Consider the following 18,460-nt stretch of genomic DNA (forward strand, 5'->3'; position numbering starts at 1 on the left):
AGCTCCACACCCAGTTACTAATCTATTGCACAGAAGCAGAGAGGCCGGGCCTACTCCCTGTGAGCCATTAGTGCTGCATGGCGGTGGGCCACAGAGCTTTGGGTCCACTGCTGCGAGTCCTGCCCTCAGCACTGGCTCTGTGGGCTCCCAGTGCTGTCCCCATCCCCAGCACCAGCCACACATTGCCTTGCTGGTCACACTGGTTCCCTAGTGGGAACGTGGACTGTTCTTATCCCACTGATGTTTCATTAGAAGGTAAAGTGAGGGCTTAGAGCAGCCTTGCCAAGTTAACGCGCAGCAAATTGCCCACTGCCAACATACGGTGCATGCAGGGGTTTTGCGATTTGTCTGCTTTAATGCTGAGAACGTGGATATGGTAGTTAAAAAGAGGGATTGTTAGTATAGCTTGGATAATTATACCTCTCCTTCACTTCATCAATACCAGGACGCCACAAGAGAGAAAGTTCCTCTCAAGCATTCTGTTTTTTCCAACAGTAAAATCCTGCTACGCAATTTGCCTCATTTTTATCATTTGACAGAATTTTTCCCATTTTGACAGGGTAAATTTCTTGTTTTCCACAATCGACATTTAAAAACACAGAGAGCCAGATGTATCCCAAAATACCCCCATTTGTTCCAAACCGATTTGTTCAAGCACACCTTTGCTGCCCTCTTCCCCCACCTACAGCTCATCATTCTTAGCAGGAGCTCTCCATGATGAACACATGGTGAACAGCCTCCGAGTCCTCATTTCCATAGCAAAGGGAGTGAGTCTTGGCTTTGGATCACAGCCATTTTGATCTGGCTGCTCTCCAAAGAGAAGTGAGGAAAAAATAAATGTGCAGGCTCCAGCTATAAAGAGCAGCAAGTATGGATCTTCCTGCACAGCACAGAAAGTGGGCAGGTGGAAAACAACACAGGGTTAGCTTGATCCTGAGAACCAAGAAGAGTTGTCATCTCCCTATGCCAGCCTCTTGTTAAAATGTGAAGAGCGTTTAGTATCCTAATTTGTCTCTCAGAACTGAAGTGTGAAGGATCGCTCTTCCACCACCCACAAAATGAGCAGAATTTGGAAGCTCTGTCCCTGGAGACACCCAAGGTCAGGGGATGGGGCTCTGAGCACCTGATGGAGCTGTGGGTGTCCCTGTGCACTGCAGTGGAGTTGGATCAGATGACCTTTAAGGATCACTTCCAATTGAACAGATTCTACAAATCTAATTTGGGATTTGGGCTGGGACGGGTCCTCCTGGCCATCAGCAGAGATGGGCTGAAGGTAGGGCAGCACTCAGCCTGCTCACTCCCAGGATTATACAGTAAAATGCCAAAATTGACGCCGATCCGCTGTCTGGAAAGAGTGATGCAGCCTTCGGCATCTGCAAAACGCTGCAAGGCTTCTGGTGGCTGCAGCACAGCATGGCCAAACAGGGCTGGGCTTCAGCAGCAGACTCAGTGTTAAGCTTTCAAAAGAGAAGGATAATTAGATCGTGGTTTCTGCCACTAAATCTGAGCTGAGGAGCTGGAACGATCTTCGTACACTTGCTAGACAGGAAATGCTTTTTTTTTTTTTTTGTAAAGTACAACTTTGCAGGATTTAAAGCCTCACTGCTGAGAGCTGAAAGGAGTTTGAATTTTGCCAGAGTTACAGCCCTCAGCAAAATTAGAACAGAAGCGCTCGACGCCCTGCAAAGACAGCGACAATAGAAGTGCTGACAGCTCTGTGCCTGAACCGATCTCCTGGACCCGCTCGGGGACACCGACATCTTGCGTGTCCTGTGTGGGGCACAGCAAAGAGCCTTCCGCTTTCAGTCTTTTCCTCCCCACATGTCAAGTGACTTCCAGCTGAATTTTACCTCGCATTCAATTCTGTCTCCCACTACCATATGGTTCAGGCTCCGGCCTTTGTTTCAGCTTTTAAAAGGATCTCAGAAATGCAGAATGCCATCAGCCATACTCGCACAGTGATACTTTTCATTCCATTTCTTTCTGAACTCCCATCACGATGTGTCACAAGAGTTACCATGAGTTTGCCCATTTTCCTGTTTATAAAGGATTTATCTGTCTAGAGAAGCCAACAGATGTATTTCTGTGGCTTCGGAGGGTTTTCACGCTGCTTATGCAAGAGGAAACGCATCCTGCTAGGGAACACTTACAGGAAAACCCCCCACTAATGGCAAAATCCTGCTCAGCCCATGTGATTGTGATCCCTTCTGGAAAGAGCGACATTTGAAAGAAAGGGTTGGTTTCAGCCACAGCCAGCCGGAGGCTACGGCTAAGGAGGGGGGATACAAAGCAACCAGACTGGGAGAATGGCACTTCCTTAAAAAACGCTGCTTCTTTTGGGGATGGAAAGGAGCAGGGCTTTTCCTTAAATGGGAAACTTGAAGATAAGCAAAAGTTGCATCTGTTTATGGTAAGCCCCAAACTCCATTCAGCACCAGCTTTATTGAAGGGATTCCATGCGCTTCAGCAGCGGCTTTGAAATAAATTCAGTCTCAGATAATGATCAACAAATGCAAAGCAGATAAGGAGAAAGACCAAGGCACTGTAGGCAATGTCACCAGAGCAGATCACTATCGATGCCCGCTATGAGGGGACACCTGCCTTGCTGGTGACATGGAGAGTCCCTTCTGTCCCTGCCAGCAGGCAGCAAGCCCCTGTGTTCAGTATCTGACTGGGTCTCCCTGAAGGCACTTAGGTGAGATCCCTGTGCCTGGGCAGAAGTAAGGAGTGCTCACAGCTGAAACTTCACAAAAACCATCAGAAAGGACTTCATGGTCCCAAACCAATAACCAGGCCACAGATGTTTCAATGTCCTGTACGCATGGCAGAGAACAGCCTCACCACCGCACGCAGCAACATCTGCAGAGCAGTTGGATGTAGCCGAGATAAGCACCATAGAATCCCACGAGGAACACTGCAATGTCCTCTGCAGATGGCTCTGACCACTGCATGGCAGATAAGGTGCAGAGGCAGATGTAGAGCAGAGGGTGCGAGCCCATCGCTGTGCTGCTCCTGCTGCCCATACCACGTGAGAACACTTCTTTAACAATTTTAAACTAAAAGAGGAAAGATTTAGGTTAGATGTTAGGACAGAATTCTTCACTTAGAAGGTGGTGAGGTATACCTGGAGGTGCTCAAGGCCAGGCTGGGTGGGGCCCTAGGCAGCCTGATCTAGTGGGTGGCAACCAGCCCATGGCATGGGTTGGCACTGGATGAGCTTTAAGGTCCCTTCCAACTCAACCACTTTGTGATTCTATCGCTCTACAGTTCTTCACCTGCAAGGGAACAGTGGGTGTGTGACTGCTCCATCCCAACACATGTGAGGAAGGGAACAGCTGAGCACTGCCCAAATATTTCCTAACCACCGCACATAGGCATTTCTTCGTCTCTGAGCACTGCATTGTGCAACCTCCTCTGCAAGCCACACATGTGTGTTTGTGTTGTGCACAGTGCACATCTGCCTGCAGACACATGCTTCACAGCCTTACCATACTGCACAGGACAACACCTTAGGAACATCTCAGAGCAATCCAGCAAAAAGAAAAGCTTGCCAGATCATTTTAAGGGCATGGATCAGTAAGCCCAAAGCAGCATGCCAACCTGCAGGGGACACCCAGGCAAGCATGTGCTGGGCAGGCTGGGATGGGCTGCATAGGCTGCAATGTACAATGGCAGTCAGAGTGCAGAACCAGCACAGCACCAGCGAGGCTGCAGGAATTCATCTCCCTTCCTGAGCAAATCAGTGGGCGCAGTCTCATGATGTTGAGTCTTGCGATATTTAGGCAGGGGGGAAGCAGAGGGGGGAAAAAAATAAAATAAAAATCACATGACCACAAAAACTGCAGCTCGCCCTACCACGTTGCATGACAGCTCTGATAGAAAAGCGAACCGCTGTGAATCCCTTGACTCAGTCCTACACTGTTTAACTTCACACCATCACCTCTACGGTGTACCATTTCAAATCAATTCATACTGAGCCCACTGCTGACAGAACTTTTGTTTTCAGATGTTCTGAGTTATTTAAACTCAGGGCGAGCACTACTACAGATGGTCACAATTCCCAAATACATCGTATTTGTGCACAGATTATTTTCAGTCTTTGGTTACTTTAGCCTAGGTTGAGCAAGACTCTGCCATCTGATTTCACTTCGTTTTAAAGACAAAAAGCTGGAATTTGAACTCAATACTGAAATTTCCAGCTGTTATACCACTGGCAAGATTCTATTTTGGGATGGGAACCTAAGCCACAAACTACCAGGGAATTCGATTATATCTCAACTGGGGAGCACAGCACACTCAAAAAATGTAACGCAACCCAAACTTGAAATAAGCTGGAACTGCAGTCCTGGACGAAGCGCAAGGTGCTAGTTCTAACCCGTGAAATACTTGATATGACTGTTTTTCAGAGCTGTCATGCTGAGACTGCTATAATGTGAAGAGCTCTGAGAAGTGCCCTCAATGCTCCCATCTCCCACACATCGTCAGGAGGCACAGACTCATTCTGCAGAGGTTGCCCTGTGGATACATCCCCCATGCTGTGGCTGATGCTCCTCTCAAGAGCAAGCAGGGATGCAGTGGATATTTTCACTTGAATTGCACACCTGGAAACCTTCATCTTCTTGGGTACGCAACCTTATTACTCGGACTGTTTTGTAGCTTTTACCTTTATCATATAACACTACATCATTTGCCATAATTTGCAGTGGGTGCTCTCCTGCTGCCCTGTCCCTGCAGCAGCCTCCAGCAAAACCTCCTTCCTGGCCTGCATCTTTTGTAACATCTTCTGTCAACCTGCAGGCAGTGATGAGTGATGCATTTGGGGATATGTGGATGAAGGCAATTTCATACAGACTGCACAAAAAGGGTTAGTAAAAATGAAAAGTGTGTAATAACCAAAGACGAGGGAGAGCAAAGCAAAGAAGAAAGCATTAAAACCCTGGATAAGACCTCATAATGGCACATAACACGTGCCTTCCCCATGCTCTCCTGCAATAGCCTTCCTTCTCCTCCACTTTCTCCACTGGAATGAACACCAGAGATGCTTCCTTGTATGCTGTACACTCACCTACTGTCAAGAGACAGCAGCTGAACAACAGCACCATGAACTTCAGCCAGAGACATTACACCAGCGTGATGGAAGATGCTACTTACACCCCTGGGGACTGACTGCATCACCTCAACAGTAAGAGCAGCACAACCCATCAAGTAGAGAGCAACAGGGCTTCAGACCATGCTCCGACCCTGAGGAAAACACAAGACAGAGAGCAGAGCCCCCTGTGCAGAGCTGCAAGTCAGCCAGCCTGTTCCGACAGCCAAGCTCCAGGATGCCTGTTAAGAGAAGTATGCAGATAAAATGCTTGCTCCATACAGCTGACCTAGTTCTCTTATCAGTGCAGCAGAGCTAACGGGGAAGTACCAATCTGTTCGAGGCTGCTACTTCGATTTGCTGAATTCTTCTGCTCTCTTGAAGGTTACATGAAGCTTCGTCTGAGATCACTCATATTTCTGGGTGACATACCACAAGACTTTTCTTCTCCTCCCTTTTAACCTGGGAGATGGGCTTTGAGTGAAAGCACAGTAACAGCCAAGGATGCTGGTTACGAATGCAGAAAGAGCTCTTCCCCATCAGACCTTCATTATTTCTTATCAAACCACTGGTATCATAACTCAGCTGGAGCTCACCCCATCCCACAGGTCCCAACTAATTAGCTAGGCACAAGTGCTCTTCTCTAGCACAACCAAGTCCTACCAGCAAGAAAGGACTGTATTTTCTCCTGCAGCTTGAATCAATCATAGGCCCCCAAGTGAAGTAAATTGTAAACCTAAGCCTGTGTGTGACAGGAGCTCATCAGTAGGCATCGCACCCAAAACAGCTCCCGATGCAGGAATGCATCATCTTCAGTGACAAACCTACACTGGAGGCTAAACAGAAACAGCACCTGGGTGCCAGGAGCCCAGCACAAAGAATAACACGTGCAGGATTTCCCATTCTGCACAAGTCAAGAAGAGGTGCAGTCATGAAGGTAATTTGATTAACACGGTGTTTTCTAAGGTGAGCATGTTTCCTGTTGAACCTCAGTAGCCTTAAGACATTACTGGAAACATTATACTGCTTCTCCAGCTAAGTGGATCACGCCTTAAAACCTGAAAAGATTTATCAAAAGGAGAAATCTCCAAAGGATTTGATGAACCTTATTCTGTTCCTCCTAAATTCCAACACATCACAGTACCCAGAGGTACCACAGAACTACCAACACTGAAGATGCTTCGATGAAAATCTATCACATGGATGAAGTGTTCTCCAAGCAGCCCACGCCCCACCAGGAAACCCAGGCCCACGGAAAGCGCTTTGCTATAAACACCAAGCCAGCAGGGACACAAATTCCTCACCACTTCGAAATAAAGCAGAAACGTCAGCTCAGCACAGCCAGGACAGAGGAGCTGCCAAGTGTGACTCAGACTGACCGGGTGCCGAGCTCTGCAAACGGCCCAGCCATTGAACTAGATCATCTTGGAGGACCCTTCCAAACCAAGCCAACCTATGATAATTGTCAAAGGCAAGACAATATCCACAGCAGAGGAGACACAGAGACACAGAAGGTTCGGGCTGGACAAACGTGAACACATTTCACATTTTAATGCTGTACAAATAAGCTGTAGAATGAATCTCACTTCTCACAGCTGGAACTGGCATGTCCATCTCCAGATTTCCATTTGCTGTCCTGCCAGCAGTTCTGGCCAAGCAGCCTGTAATTCAGCGAGCACCATTGTTGTCCTGTCCTCTTTCCATAAAGAGCAATTGGAAATCAGGGTTGGGCTAGATCACAGCATCATTAGTGTTGCAAAAGACCACCACAACCATCAAGCTCAACCCCATACCTCCACCATGCCCAGTAACCATGTCCCTCAGTCCCACATCTCCACATTTCTTGAACACCTCCAGGGATGCTGACCCCAACGCTTCCCTAGGCAGCCTGTGCCAGTGCCTGACTGCTCCTCTGGAGCAGAAATTGTTCCTAATATCCAACATGAACCTCCCCTGGTGCTTCTTAAGGCCATCACCTCTTGTCCTACAGCTGTTACCTGGGAGAAGAGGCTGACCCTCACCTAGCTGTAAAGAGTGATGAGGTCAATCTGCCAACTCCTTTCCCATGGTACCAACTACAGCCCCTCCAATGTTTGCTTTAACCAAGGGCTGAGTTTAAGCATCTCTGTCCTGCAGCTGCTCCGCTCATGGACCCAATACCCGGCACAGGCAGCGGTGACATGAGCACGGCCTGGCCTCAGGCAAAGCAGGCAGGAATTACAGCCCCTGGTGACCTTTAAGCTTTACCTACCTGTTGTCTCGACGGTCACGTTACCGCACGCACAGCCTCAGCTTTCAACCCCCCGACAGAGCTCCTGTGGCATTTACAGCACTGCGGGAGGAACAGCCAAAACAACAGGCGGCATCGCGTTGAGATAAGCCCCAGCTGGTTTTCGTGTGATCCTTCCTAGTGCCTCAGAGCTCCCCTTGTAGACCAATGTGGCAAGCACTACATAAAAGGAACTGAGAGATAACCTCTGCCCCCAGAGAAACATCAGGGAGCAAAGTGAGGAGCCCAGAGATAATACATGAGCATCCAAAGCACGGTGAAACAGGAGGCTGAATCTGGGCAGTGCAGCGTCGGGAGAGGCCGTGCAGAACCTGAACGAATCGCTCCAGAGACAGCGGGGGCCGGGCAAAGAGATGCTGAAGGCACGACACGCAGCTCGGAGCGAGGACAGCTGTGCCTCCACGCCATGCTGCACCAAGGCAGGGCTGCATCTGGCAGCTGGCCTCTGTCTGAGCTGGCTCCCCATTTCTCCCTGCCTTGCAAACCGACCTCAACAGATCAAAAATGAAAATTACTCTCCCCTCCAACCTCCCCCTCTGGCCCCAGGACCATTGAAAACTCAAAAAAATAATTCAATTAATCCCCCTCCTGTTCTGAACAAGGCAGCTTTGTGGCCACTGACTCCATTCTGCAGCGCTTCCGTCAGTCACACGGTATGAAATCAGTTGAGCAGCTCAGGGCGTGAATGGCCATTTACCTGCACACACCATGACGTGTGCTGGTGCAAAGAGCAGAGCTGCAGGACCCCATACCTGAGGAGCCCAGCAGAACGCATGACCTCCCATTTCCCACTCGGAAACAAGAAACATTTGCAACGCTGCCTGGCCTCATCGCAATGAAAACCACAACCCAACACCAAGCACACACCCCAAACCACTGTGAGTTCAGGATACCAGCATGGACTGACAGTCTGTGCGAGGCTTGAGCACCTCAAGTGAGTGGAAAAACCATTTCTAGAAGTATCTCTGAGACACCAGCACTGCCGCCCTTGCCACGTGTGTGCCCATGACCACCTCCATGCTGAGCGACCGGCTGGCTCCTGGGGGGCAGCGTGATTCCTCCAGCTTGCCTTCATTACTGCCTGCTAATCTCTGGTGGTGCTAATTATCTCCATTATCAGTCTGGCTGACTGTGCCTGACACACGCCCAACATCCAAATCTGCAGGACCAGAGGATGCCAAATCCCTGCCAGATCCGCACAGAAAGAGAATCCTGCCAGATGCAGCATTACAAGGTGGCACTGGATGCATTTACGTGAGATAAACAAGAGCTTCCCGGGGACCGGAGAGCACAGTCACTATGGCAACTACATGCAGAAGAGGGACCTAGTTCCCACGTTGCAAAGCACTCGGACGATCCAAAATCCCAGATCCTGGAGCTGCAGGTGGGACGCGGCAGCAGGGCACACATGGAACGCATGCAAAGATGGTGCGGCCTGCCAAGATCTGGGGACAATTTGCACCCATTTTGGAGAGCCACGAGAAAATACAAGAACCTTCCAAAAGAAAACTGACTTCAACACAAACAGCGGAAGCTGCAGAGAAGAACTGCTAGCGCATCTCGGCGCACCGACCGCATCGGGCTCGACGTAATCACTTTAAGTCAGATCCCACCACTACTCTAATTTTATTTCCACTGCTTTTCCAAATCGAATTATTAAAATGGAAACCAAGGAAAACCCAATTAAGACGGATCAGGAGGCCCAGCTCAGTGCCAAGCGGCAGCGCTGTAACTGAGCCAACCACCTCCGGCTTCCCCCTCCGAGCCCAGACCCCAGTGCAGCCATCACACACTGAGAGCGAGAAACTTATCATCTAGCGCTTGTTATCAGCCAAAATAAGACAAAAAAAGAGAAAAAGAAAAAGCAACACCGACGAAGAAACAAAGTGACCATGCTGAAGAATCATCCTTTCTCCAACGCAGACAATTCCTCCTTGGTATCTAAACCATTGACAAAAAAGCAAAGGAGAAAAACGAACCCAAGAGCCCACGTTGTATTTTGTCACCTCTGAAGTGGGGAGACCTCTTCTATCGCAGGGCTCCAGGCTCTGACAGAACCAATGGTTTTCTCCCCTCCAGGAACACACACCATTTTCCTTATTTCTGTCGAGTTCCTTGCTAGCTCCTGCCCTGCAGAGCTGGATTCCAGAGCTGTTATGGTATTCCATCCCAGGTCCGCCCCAATTCAGGAGCACTGGGTGACCTCTTACAAGGATGACCGCTGTTAAGAGATTACATCTGTCTCATTAGCATGAAGAATTGCACGGGAGAAGCGTAAAGAAAAATTCACCTATTTGAGCAAGCACGCAGCAGTGCCTCAACAGTCACCTTCCATTTCATGCCACATCACTACCTCCAGCTGTATCCTGCCGCTCGTTCTGACCATTTTTTATTCACGACATAAAACTACAAGGCTAACTTACAGCAGAATGAATGCCGTGATGCTGTAACCAGGAAGAATTTCACACCACTTATTGCAGAGGAGCACCCTTCACGCTGGGTGAGCCGACCCCAGCATCACCCTGCAGTGACGTGAAGTCGCCCTGCTGAGCAGCCAGAACCTCAGAACAACTCGAATAACCCATTTTTGTGTCATTACTCAAATGGGAAAAACGGAATGAGAGAATCCTATCGGCAAACGGAGAGCGCAGTAAGCGATCCCTACCGACACGTGCGCATCTGGAACCATCAGCGCTCACCCCCAGCTGGCCTGAAACACGGCCCTCAGCCCAAAGCCTTTCTGACCCAAAGTTCTAGGTGGGGGAGGCTGCAGGGAGAGAACTAAAAGAGAGCACAGACATATAAATCTTGTGCATGTGCCCTGTGTAACGCCGAAACTGGGGCATTTCAAATCCTCAGCGAGTTCTGCTCCAACGCATCCTTACGGGAGGGCTGAGATGATCACCAAAGCCCTCAGGAAAACAAAACCAAAACAAACAAAACCACGCTTCAAAAGTCAAGTGAAAATGCGCCTGCGAGTTCACAGCAAAGGACATTCCTGGCCCTGGGAGTGGTGCAGCGATGACCTCACCGAGCCGAAAACCCAGGCCAGGAAGTGTTTTGCTCACGTCTTCCAACTAGGAAGCTGGCATCCAAGCTAATTATATTCCCCGGGAATCAATAATCAAATTAAAGACATTAACATAAATTCTCCTACGACCGACACGCAACTTTATGCTGTAATGAGCCATTTTATGACACCGTCGTTGAAGTCTCGACCATTAAAGTTCAGCATGATGCATGGAGCAGTCATCGAGCACAGACTTCTCCCAGCCCTCTGCCGTATCTCTGAAGAACGCTGATGTTTTACCCTTCTGTGCATTCCATCCCATTGCCATTACACTGAATCTGCCTTTTGCTTGGAGTGCATCCCAGAAGTGACAGATGCAATAAGCACGAAGATTTAACTTGAAAAATGCAATGATGTTTGAAAGGCAGCTCACCAGAAGACAGGGGGATGCCAACAGCGCGCATAAAAGAGACACAGAGTGCTGATTAAAGCGATCTCTACGCAAGGCTACAAGTGACCATTGAAAAATTACTGCCAGACATGCGTTGACTTGATCACAGCAGCACCTGATCTGCTACCTTTGCGTGCACAGTTTGCAGCAAGCACAACTATCAGCTGCAGCACAGCGTGTCGCTGAGTGCACAGGAATCCGTTCTTCCCCTGGAGCAGGGGATGATTCAATGGGGTCGAACCCAGCCCTGCGTGCTTATAAAGGCAAAGGGGGGAGCGAGCAGCACAGCGAGCAGTCTGGGTATAGGCCGGCTTGAAATGAAAGCAGAGCTGCTACCGGCAAAGTGCAAAGCGCGCCGCAGAGCGCTGCATTGCAAATGTCACTCCTCCACATTGCTGCCATCCTTCTTGCGGGGTCTAATCCACGGCACAGCTGCATGAATGGGCTGAATGGGCATGCTCCGACACACAGCCTGCAACTACAGCTGGGAACAAAAAACCGACACCAATGCACGGCACTCACCCTCCACAATAGAACTGCATCAATCAGTTGTACTTTTGTTTCTAGATAGATTGGGGGGGGGGGGGGGGGAAAAAAAAAAAAAAAAAAAAAAAGAAAAAAGAAAACAAAAAGCCAGAGTGAAACCTGTCTCCTGCAGCACATTGTCTGGATGAAGGCACAGCAGAGGGATGTTTATGCATGTCAGAAGGCTTTCCGTGCAGCACAGCAGAGCGGCAGCTGACGGCGGAGCGCGGACAAGCAGCGTTCCGGCCCTCGGCGTGCTGCTGCCCGTGCACAACAACAAAGCCCGGCGGCAGCGCACAACCCGGGGCAGCCGGCATCGGGACAAAGGGCTGCCGAGCCGAGCCGAGCCGAGCCGGGCAGCACAGCGGGCGCTGCCGGCACCCAGCAGGCGGCCCCAGCCCGGCAGCGCTCCGCCGGATGCCGGAACCGCGGCGGTGCCGGAGCGTTTCGCTACCTAATAAGGAGGCGAGCGGCGAGAAACCGCGGTTTGCAGCCGCCCGCGCTCCCAGGGCGCTTCCCCCGCAGGCCCCGGGCGCTGACAGCCGCCTCCGAGGGAAGGGCCCAAGAAGGAAGGGCCCCGCCCGAGCATCCCCTGCGGCCACCGGCTGCTCCCTCTGGGCGGCCCCGCCTGCCCTCGCCGCCCGGCCCGGCTCGGCTCGGCTCGGCCCGGCCCTCCCGCCTCCCCGTGGGCACAGCCGCCCCAGCCCGCCACCTCCACCCTACCGGGCGACCCACCGCCGTCCCTGGTTCCCCTCCCGCCGCCCACGCGCACCGCGATCCTTCAGCCGCCTCCCCGCGTCCGCTCCTCAGCCCGGCGGATCCCCCTCCAACACTGCCGCCTCCGCCGCCGCCACCGCCCGACTGACCGCGGCGCAGCGGGAGGAGGCTCCGCCCCCTCTTGGCCACGCCTCCCGGCGGCGCAGCCACGCCTCTCTCCCGCGGCTCGGGTGATTGGCAGGTATCTCGGCCAATGGCGAGGCGGTGTTCGCCGCCACGCGTGGTCGCGCGCTCTGTCTCTCCCTCCCCTCTGCTGCCTGGCGCCGCTAAAAGCCGCGGGGCCGTAGGGGGCGGCCGGCAGTTGTCCCTCAGCAATGGATGCGGGGATGGGGTGGTCCCTGCACGGTTCTGGCAGCGTCAGGAGCAGCACCGTTTCCCTCATGCACTCGGTCCCTTCTGTCAGTGCCCGCCTTCCCACCGAGGCAGTGCCCGCAGCAGTCCCTGCCGCTCCTCAGGCCTCTTCCCTCACAGACAGCACTGCCCTGTCACACACAGCTCCTTGATGTGGTGACAACTCACCCTGCCCCGTGCTTTTACCTAAAATACCCAAGCAGACAGTAGACAGAGGTGCTCAGAGCGCGTTTTTGGGGCACCCCATGTTGGCCGAACGCAACCAGAGCTGGCAGTTCCTCGTAAGCCCTCTGGGCTGGGCTGCTCTCAACAAAAACACCAAACAGACCCAATAATTCCGCAGTGGAAGCGGCCATTGCCTCATTGGCTCGTGCAGGCTCATCAGTGGGCGCCCAGCTGCCGTAAAACCAGAGATGGGCGCTGGAAGCGAAGCCCTTTTGGGGACGCTGGCGTGGGGCTGCCCACAGCCATGCTCCTACAGGGACACCGCGTTTACCATACATGGCCAAAACCCGAGGCTGCTCGGCTTCCTCGTGTATTTTGGCCAATATTCGCGAATCTGTTTGCATGCGGTTAAGGGGCCTGGCTTTGCAGGGGAGCGGCACGCCCGTGGCTTCCTCTCTACATGGTTCAGAGCTCGCTGAGGTGGCTGTGGGGAGCTGAGAGCCTCCTCTTCCCACGTGAAGGGCCTGCAGAAAGCCTCCGAGCTGCGTGTGCCTGACTGGAGCAAACACCGGATGCCACGGCTGCAAATTAAACAATCAAACGTCGTCTAACGTTCGCTCAACTTTGACACGAGGCGAACCACCAACCAGCAGGAAGGTCTCCCTCTTGTACCCAGCAACACCTTGGGACAAAACGATACACCTCGGGATGAGAGCTGCATCCTGGCCAGCACCCGCCCTTGGCAGCAATTAACATGAAATTAATGTCTTCTTCCTGCGAGCTCAGCCCTCGTCCCGCAAGTGATCTCTTGGAATCTTAAAAAAGAGGAAAACAAAAGCAGCGTGGCAGCCCTATAGGGGGCAGACCCGTAGGTAATCTGCAGTTTAATGGGTTTGGATGGTGATTCATGTTTTCCATCCAGGTACGTGACTCAGTGAAGGTCATACAATGAGTCAGTGACAGTGCTGGCGGCTGCCAGTCCCGCTGCCATCACTGCACTGCGCACACTGAGCATCTGGGTTAGAAGCTGATTGAAGCTATTAATGCAAAGGGATAATGGTACTGACAATAATGTGATCTTGCATGTGTATAGCTTCTTTTAGCTCAGAACACGGTGTTTTAATCATTACTCTGGTCTGAAATACAACAGACAAAGTGGAAGTACCCAGCACTACCCATAGCTTAGAAGAGAAACCAGATGAGATGTTGGCATCTACCTACAGTTTCAAACTAAAAGAGGGGAGATTTAGATTGGATATAAGGAAGTTTTTCACAATGTGGGCAGTGAGGCACTGGCACAGCGTGCCCAGAGAGGTGGTGGTGCCCCATCCCTGCAGACACCCAAGGTCAGGGCACGGGGCTGTGAGCACTGATGGAGCTGTGGGTGTCCCTGTGCACTGCAGGGAGTGGGACCTGATGGGCTTTGGGGGTCCCTTCTGACTCAAACCATTCCATGGTTCTACAGTGAGCGATATACAGAGGGGACAAAGTGAAATTTCTCCTGAGAAATCCAATCAGAACACAACCCTTCCAATTACCGCCCTGACCGATGAGTTCTGCGTTCCCTCTGCGGGGCGGCTCACTCGACACATCATTGGAGGAGCCACTCGGGGCTGACTCAGAAGGAAGCGATACCTGTTGGATTTTCACTGCTGCTTCATTAGGAGTTCGGGTGGAAACACTCCAAAGATCACACAGCCCCTGACCTGTGTTAATGAGCCGTGTCAATCCCAGCAGACTACCACAGAAGGCGATGAAGAAATGACAGAAATTTCAAGCTGAAGTCTTCAGCGACAGAAAAGGGTGGCCAAGGTTCTACAGATGCTCTCTGGTTCCTCTGTAAACAGCAATCTTCATCACTTCAGCTGAATGAAATCATCCTAACAAACAGTACGTAAATTATAGCCGAGCCCAACAGCTTGTCAAAATATGTCACAAATTCTCCGTTTTCTAAAGGAAAATATCCAATTACCGAATTCTTGCAGCTACAAGGAATCCGACAACAAAGTTTGTCCCTCTATTTTGGAAGCGCTAACACGCCCGATAATGAAAGTTTGCAGAAAAATTCAGGATTTATTCAGAGCATGTTCCGCTGCTTTCTGCCGTCTCACCGATCTTGCCCTCTGCTACATGCATGCACCATTGCTGCCGGGTCCGTCTCACAGCCTTTATACGGAAACAGCACCGTGTCTCCAGACTCCATCTCTGGAACTTAGGTCAGCAGCTAAATTTAGCTTGCTTGCAAATATGCATCAATTCCATCGGTGCAATAAATCACCGCCGCGATCCTGACACGCCTTATAAGTAACACATTCAGTACACCCCCCAGCCTTCCTTGCCAGCGCAGAGTTGTTCGTTCTAGTTCAGAAAAGGTGAAGAAAGCAACACCCGGAGGCACACGGGCTGTTTGCAAAGCCCTGGAGCATTGCTCCTCATCGTCTGCCCAGAGCTGCGGCTCTCAGCCCTGCTGGAAAATCGCTTTGCTCGCAGCGCGGCGCGAATCAGAAACAGAATCAGAAGCAAACCCCAGGAGTGCATCTCCCCCGGGCATCACGCTAAAAGAATAAGCGCTTTAAGACAGCTGTAAATGAGACATTAGAACGTGGAAAATAGGGTGGCACAGGCTGCCTGCTGCCTCCACGGGGGCCCGAGCAGTGCTCCTAAGGGCAGGGCAGAGCCATCCCCAGGGGCGCAGCCCGGCCACGCCGTCTCAGGAGAGTCGTTTGGGGGATGCATTTGTTTCAAACATTTCAATTTGCCGAAATCCTCGTGGCTAAATATATTCTGAATGAAGGGAAACGGCTTACGGAGGGTTTAGAGAGATCAGCGATTTGAAGTCCTGTTTTTGCAGCTTTACTGCTAAGTCACACAAAATACTCCGGGCAGGACAGGCTGGGACTGTGGGCATCCCAACTATACAACTTTGCCAGGACATTTGCGTCCGCTGTCTTTCAATTTCTTTCTTGAAGCCTTTTGACTTCTCAGTGACCACTGGGCACACGTTGGCAAGGGCAGCTCTAGCCCACGGCACAAGCTTTATTTTTAAGGGATGCCTCCGTGACCATGCAAAGCAGCCGGGGCGCAATGGTTCTAAGACATTTCTTGGTGCTGGCCCACCCGTCCCAGCTCAGCCTGCAGACCTTGGGACCGCGCAAGCAAATCTCTTTTATTCAGTCCTCAGCCAGAAAGGGGAGCTGTGGAATTACGGAGCAAAGATTACGTGAGCAATGTGTTCCGTCAGGTTTGTAGAACGACGGCTGGGAAAGGGAGAAATGTGAGAGCACATCGGTGATGCAGACAGAAGGAAAGGTGAACACCTGAATTAAAGTAGGGGCGAGGAGCTGGAGCCCCCCAGTTTTATCACGGCTCTGCCCCGTCCCTGCACATGAGCATTAGGCCATGGCATTATCCATAATTCATACTGCAGCTATGAATGATTAAACACACATTTCATAAAGCACATCTATTACTCCTTGTGCGCACTCTCACGCGTGTTATGCGTAGCAATATAGATGTCACAGCCATCCGTTCCAACAGCTCCATAGGAAAGGCACAGAATACCTGCTGCCCAGCTTTACCGTGAGAGCTGATCTTTATATTAGATCCAAGCTTGTCTTTTTCCTCATGTATTTTTCTTCTCCATCATCATCTAGGATCATTCAAGGGGCTGGACCTGGGGATGCCCAAGGTCAGGGCACGGGGCTGTGAGCACTGATGGAGCTGTGGGTGTCCCTGTGCACTGCAGGCAGTGGGACCTGATGGCTTTGGGGGTCCCTTCCAACTCAAATGATTCTATGAACACGTAATATATTATATTTTCCTTTCCCCCCTGCTTTTTTTTTTTTGCAATAAAAGCCTCGTGGTCCTCACACCTAACTAAGCTGTTGGGACACCGAATAACCACAAAGCAATTAGTTGCAACAGATGGGATTTTTCTTTGTTGCTACCTCCGCCATGCCAGCTGACTGACTACGGGAGAGAGATGAGAAAGCAGAACACGCACCAAAAAGAAAAAAATAGCAATAATGAAAAAAGCGAGCTGTATTTTATTTACAACACGGATATCCCAGGACTGACGCTTCCTATCATTCTGAATAGCAGGAAAAAATCAGGCAGGCAGCAGGGAGTGAGCGGGGCTGCATGCGGGGCTGGGCGCTGCGGGGTCTCCGTGTCACGCATCCCACGGCCCAGTCTTGTCCTCATTAGTCAACCAGTTTGGAAGCCTTTTGCCATCTCGTTCTGTTTCTCTCCCTGCTGTCTAGGATCAAGCTGGGCCAAAGGTGCTGGAAAAATCAGAGGTATAAGAAAGGCATCACACAGCGGTACACAGAAGCGAGATCTCCTGGCGCAGCGCGAGGCGTGGGAAGAGGCGAGCTCAGCAGCAGGTTTTCCCTATGGGCTGCAGGAAGAGACCTCTCCCCACTGCTCTGTACCACCCCAGCAGGGATCTCCTCTCAGTGTGATTGCCCCGGCCCAGTGGGGTAACCGCCCCTGGCTTTTAAGCAACCGTGTAACTCAGTTCCGAACCGGCACAGATTTCCTGCGCCCTGACATTTGTTTTCCTTTATAAGGAAATCCCCAATCTCAGACTGTCAGTACGCCGAAGGTGCAGCTCCACCGTCACGGTCCGACACCTCCTCAAGCACGCTCATTTCTGACCTCTCCCTGTTTCTGTTTCACAGCTGAAATCCCAGCAGAGCCCACAGCTTTGCAGGGGGACGGCTTCCAACTGATGTCATTCTCCTGAGCTCACCCGGCCAAGTCACAGCGCAGGAAAAAAGAACCCGAGGACAACCATACCTCCTCGTTACGCCATAATTCAACTGATATCGGATCGCCCGGTGTGCAGAGAGGTAAAGGAGCACACGTGAAAGCGTGAAAAAGTCCCGTGCAGGCGCTCCCGTGTTAGACCTGTTCATGAAAAGCACCTGAGCTGGACGTGGCGCTCATTTACTAATTGCACCAAAGGCTCCGGGAGAGCCACGGCGTAGCAAAGCCCCTTCTCACACAGCAGTTCCGCTGGCACCCATCGCAATTCCTTCCCTCACACAACCACAGCTCTGCAGGACGCAGCCGTGCCCCGCATCCCCCACCCTGCAGACCCTTGTCTTTCTGCCCATTTTGTGCAGCTGTGCCCCGCTCCCCCCCCCATTGCCCCCCTCACCTTTCCGGGTGCTGCCAGTCGCTGCCTTCCCCTCTGCTTTTGCCTTCTCAAAGGTTTTCTTCGCGTCGGCGACTTTGAGCACTTTCTCCTCCTCCTCCTCCTCCTCCTCGCTCTTCCTCCCTTGCTCCTTTGGGCCCCCTCCTTCTGGCTCCTTCCCTCCTGGCTGGGCTGTGGGGCCGCAGGGCTCCAGCAGCGCCTCGCTCAGTGCCACGGTCTTGCTCATGCTCAGCGCCAGGCTCTCCTTACTGTGCGACCTGACCGGTGGGGCCGGAGGTGATTTTTTCTGACTGTATGACTCCAGCATCTCCATATCCATGTCTGCTCCGAGCCATTCCCTGCTCTCCGGCACCTGGGTGCTGTTCTGTCTTGAAAGCTTTGGAGCATCCCTGGCCGCCCGACTCTTTGCGAGCTGCCCATCCTCTCCATTCTGGCACGGTGCAAAGCCCAACACCTGCGTGAATCCGTCGCGGGGGCTGTGGGACAGCGGTGCCCCCGCCTCCTGCCTGCTCTGCAGGATGTAATCCATCAGCTCGAAGCTGTCTGATCTGGCGGGGACGCGGGGTTTGCCACCCTCCATGGGGCAGCCCGGCGCTTTGCTCGCCGCCCGCAGCTCCACGCTGCTCTCCGAGTACGAGCGGCAC

General features: G+C 51.9%; 1 protein-coding gene across 4 annotated transcripts in view; it reads right to left on the reverse strand.

The window, feature by feature from the left end:
* CORO1C (coronin 1C) overlaps positions 1 to 18,144 on the reverse strand; it is a 39,369-nt gene extending 21,225 nt beyond the window's left edge. The window contains exon 1 of one of the 4 annotated variants that reach the window (XM_021412420.1): positions 17,820 to 18,144. In XM_021412420.1, the coding sequence (XP_021268095.1) occupies positions 17,820 to 18,135 (316 nt within the window). In that variant the 5' untranslated portion in view covers positions 18,136 to 18,144. Of the gene's footprint in view, positions 1 to 12,085; positions 12,284 to 17,819 lie in introns of those variants that run through there. The other 3 variants (XM_021412421.1, XM_021412422.1, XM_021412423.1) reach the window with 3 other exon arrangements.

Source organism: Numida meleagris, chromosome 14 (assembly GCF_002078875.1).
Source record: "Numida meleagris isolate 19003 breed g44 Domestic line chromosome 14, NumMel1.0, whole genome shotgun sequence".
NCBI lineage: Eukaryota > Metazoa > Chordata > Aves > Galliformes > Numididae > Numida > Numida meleagris.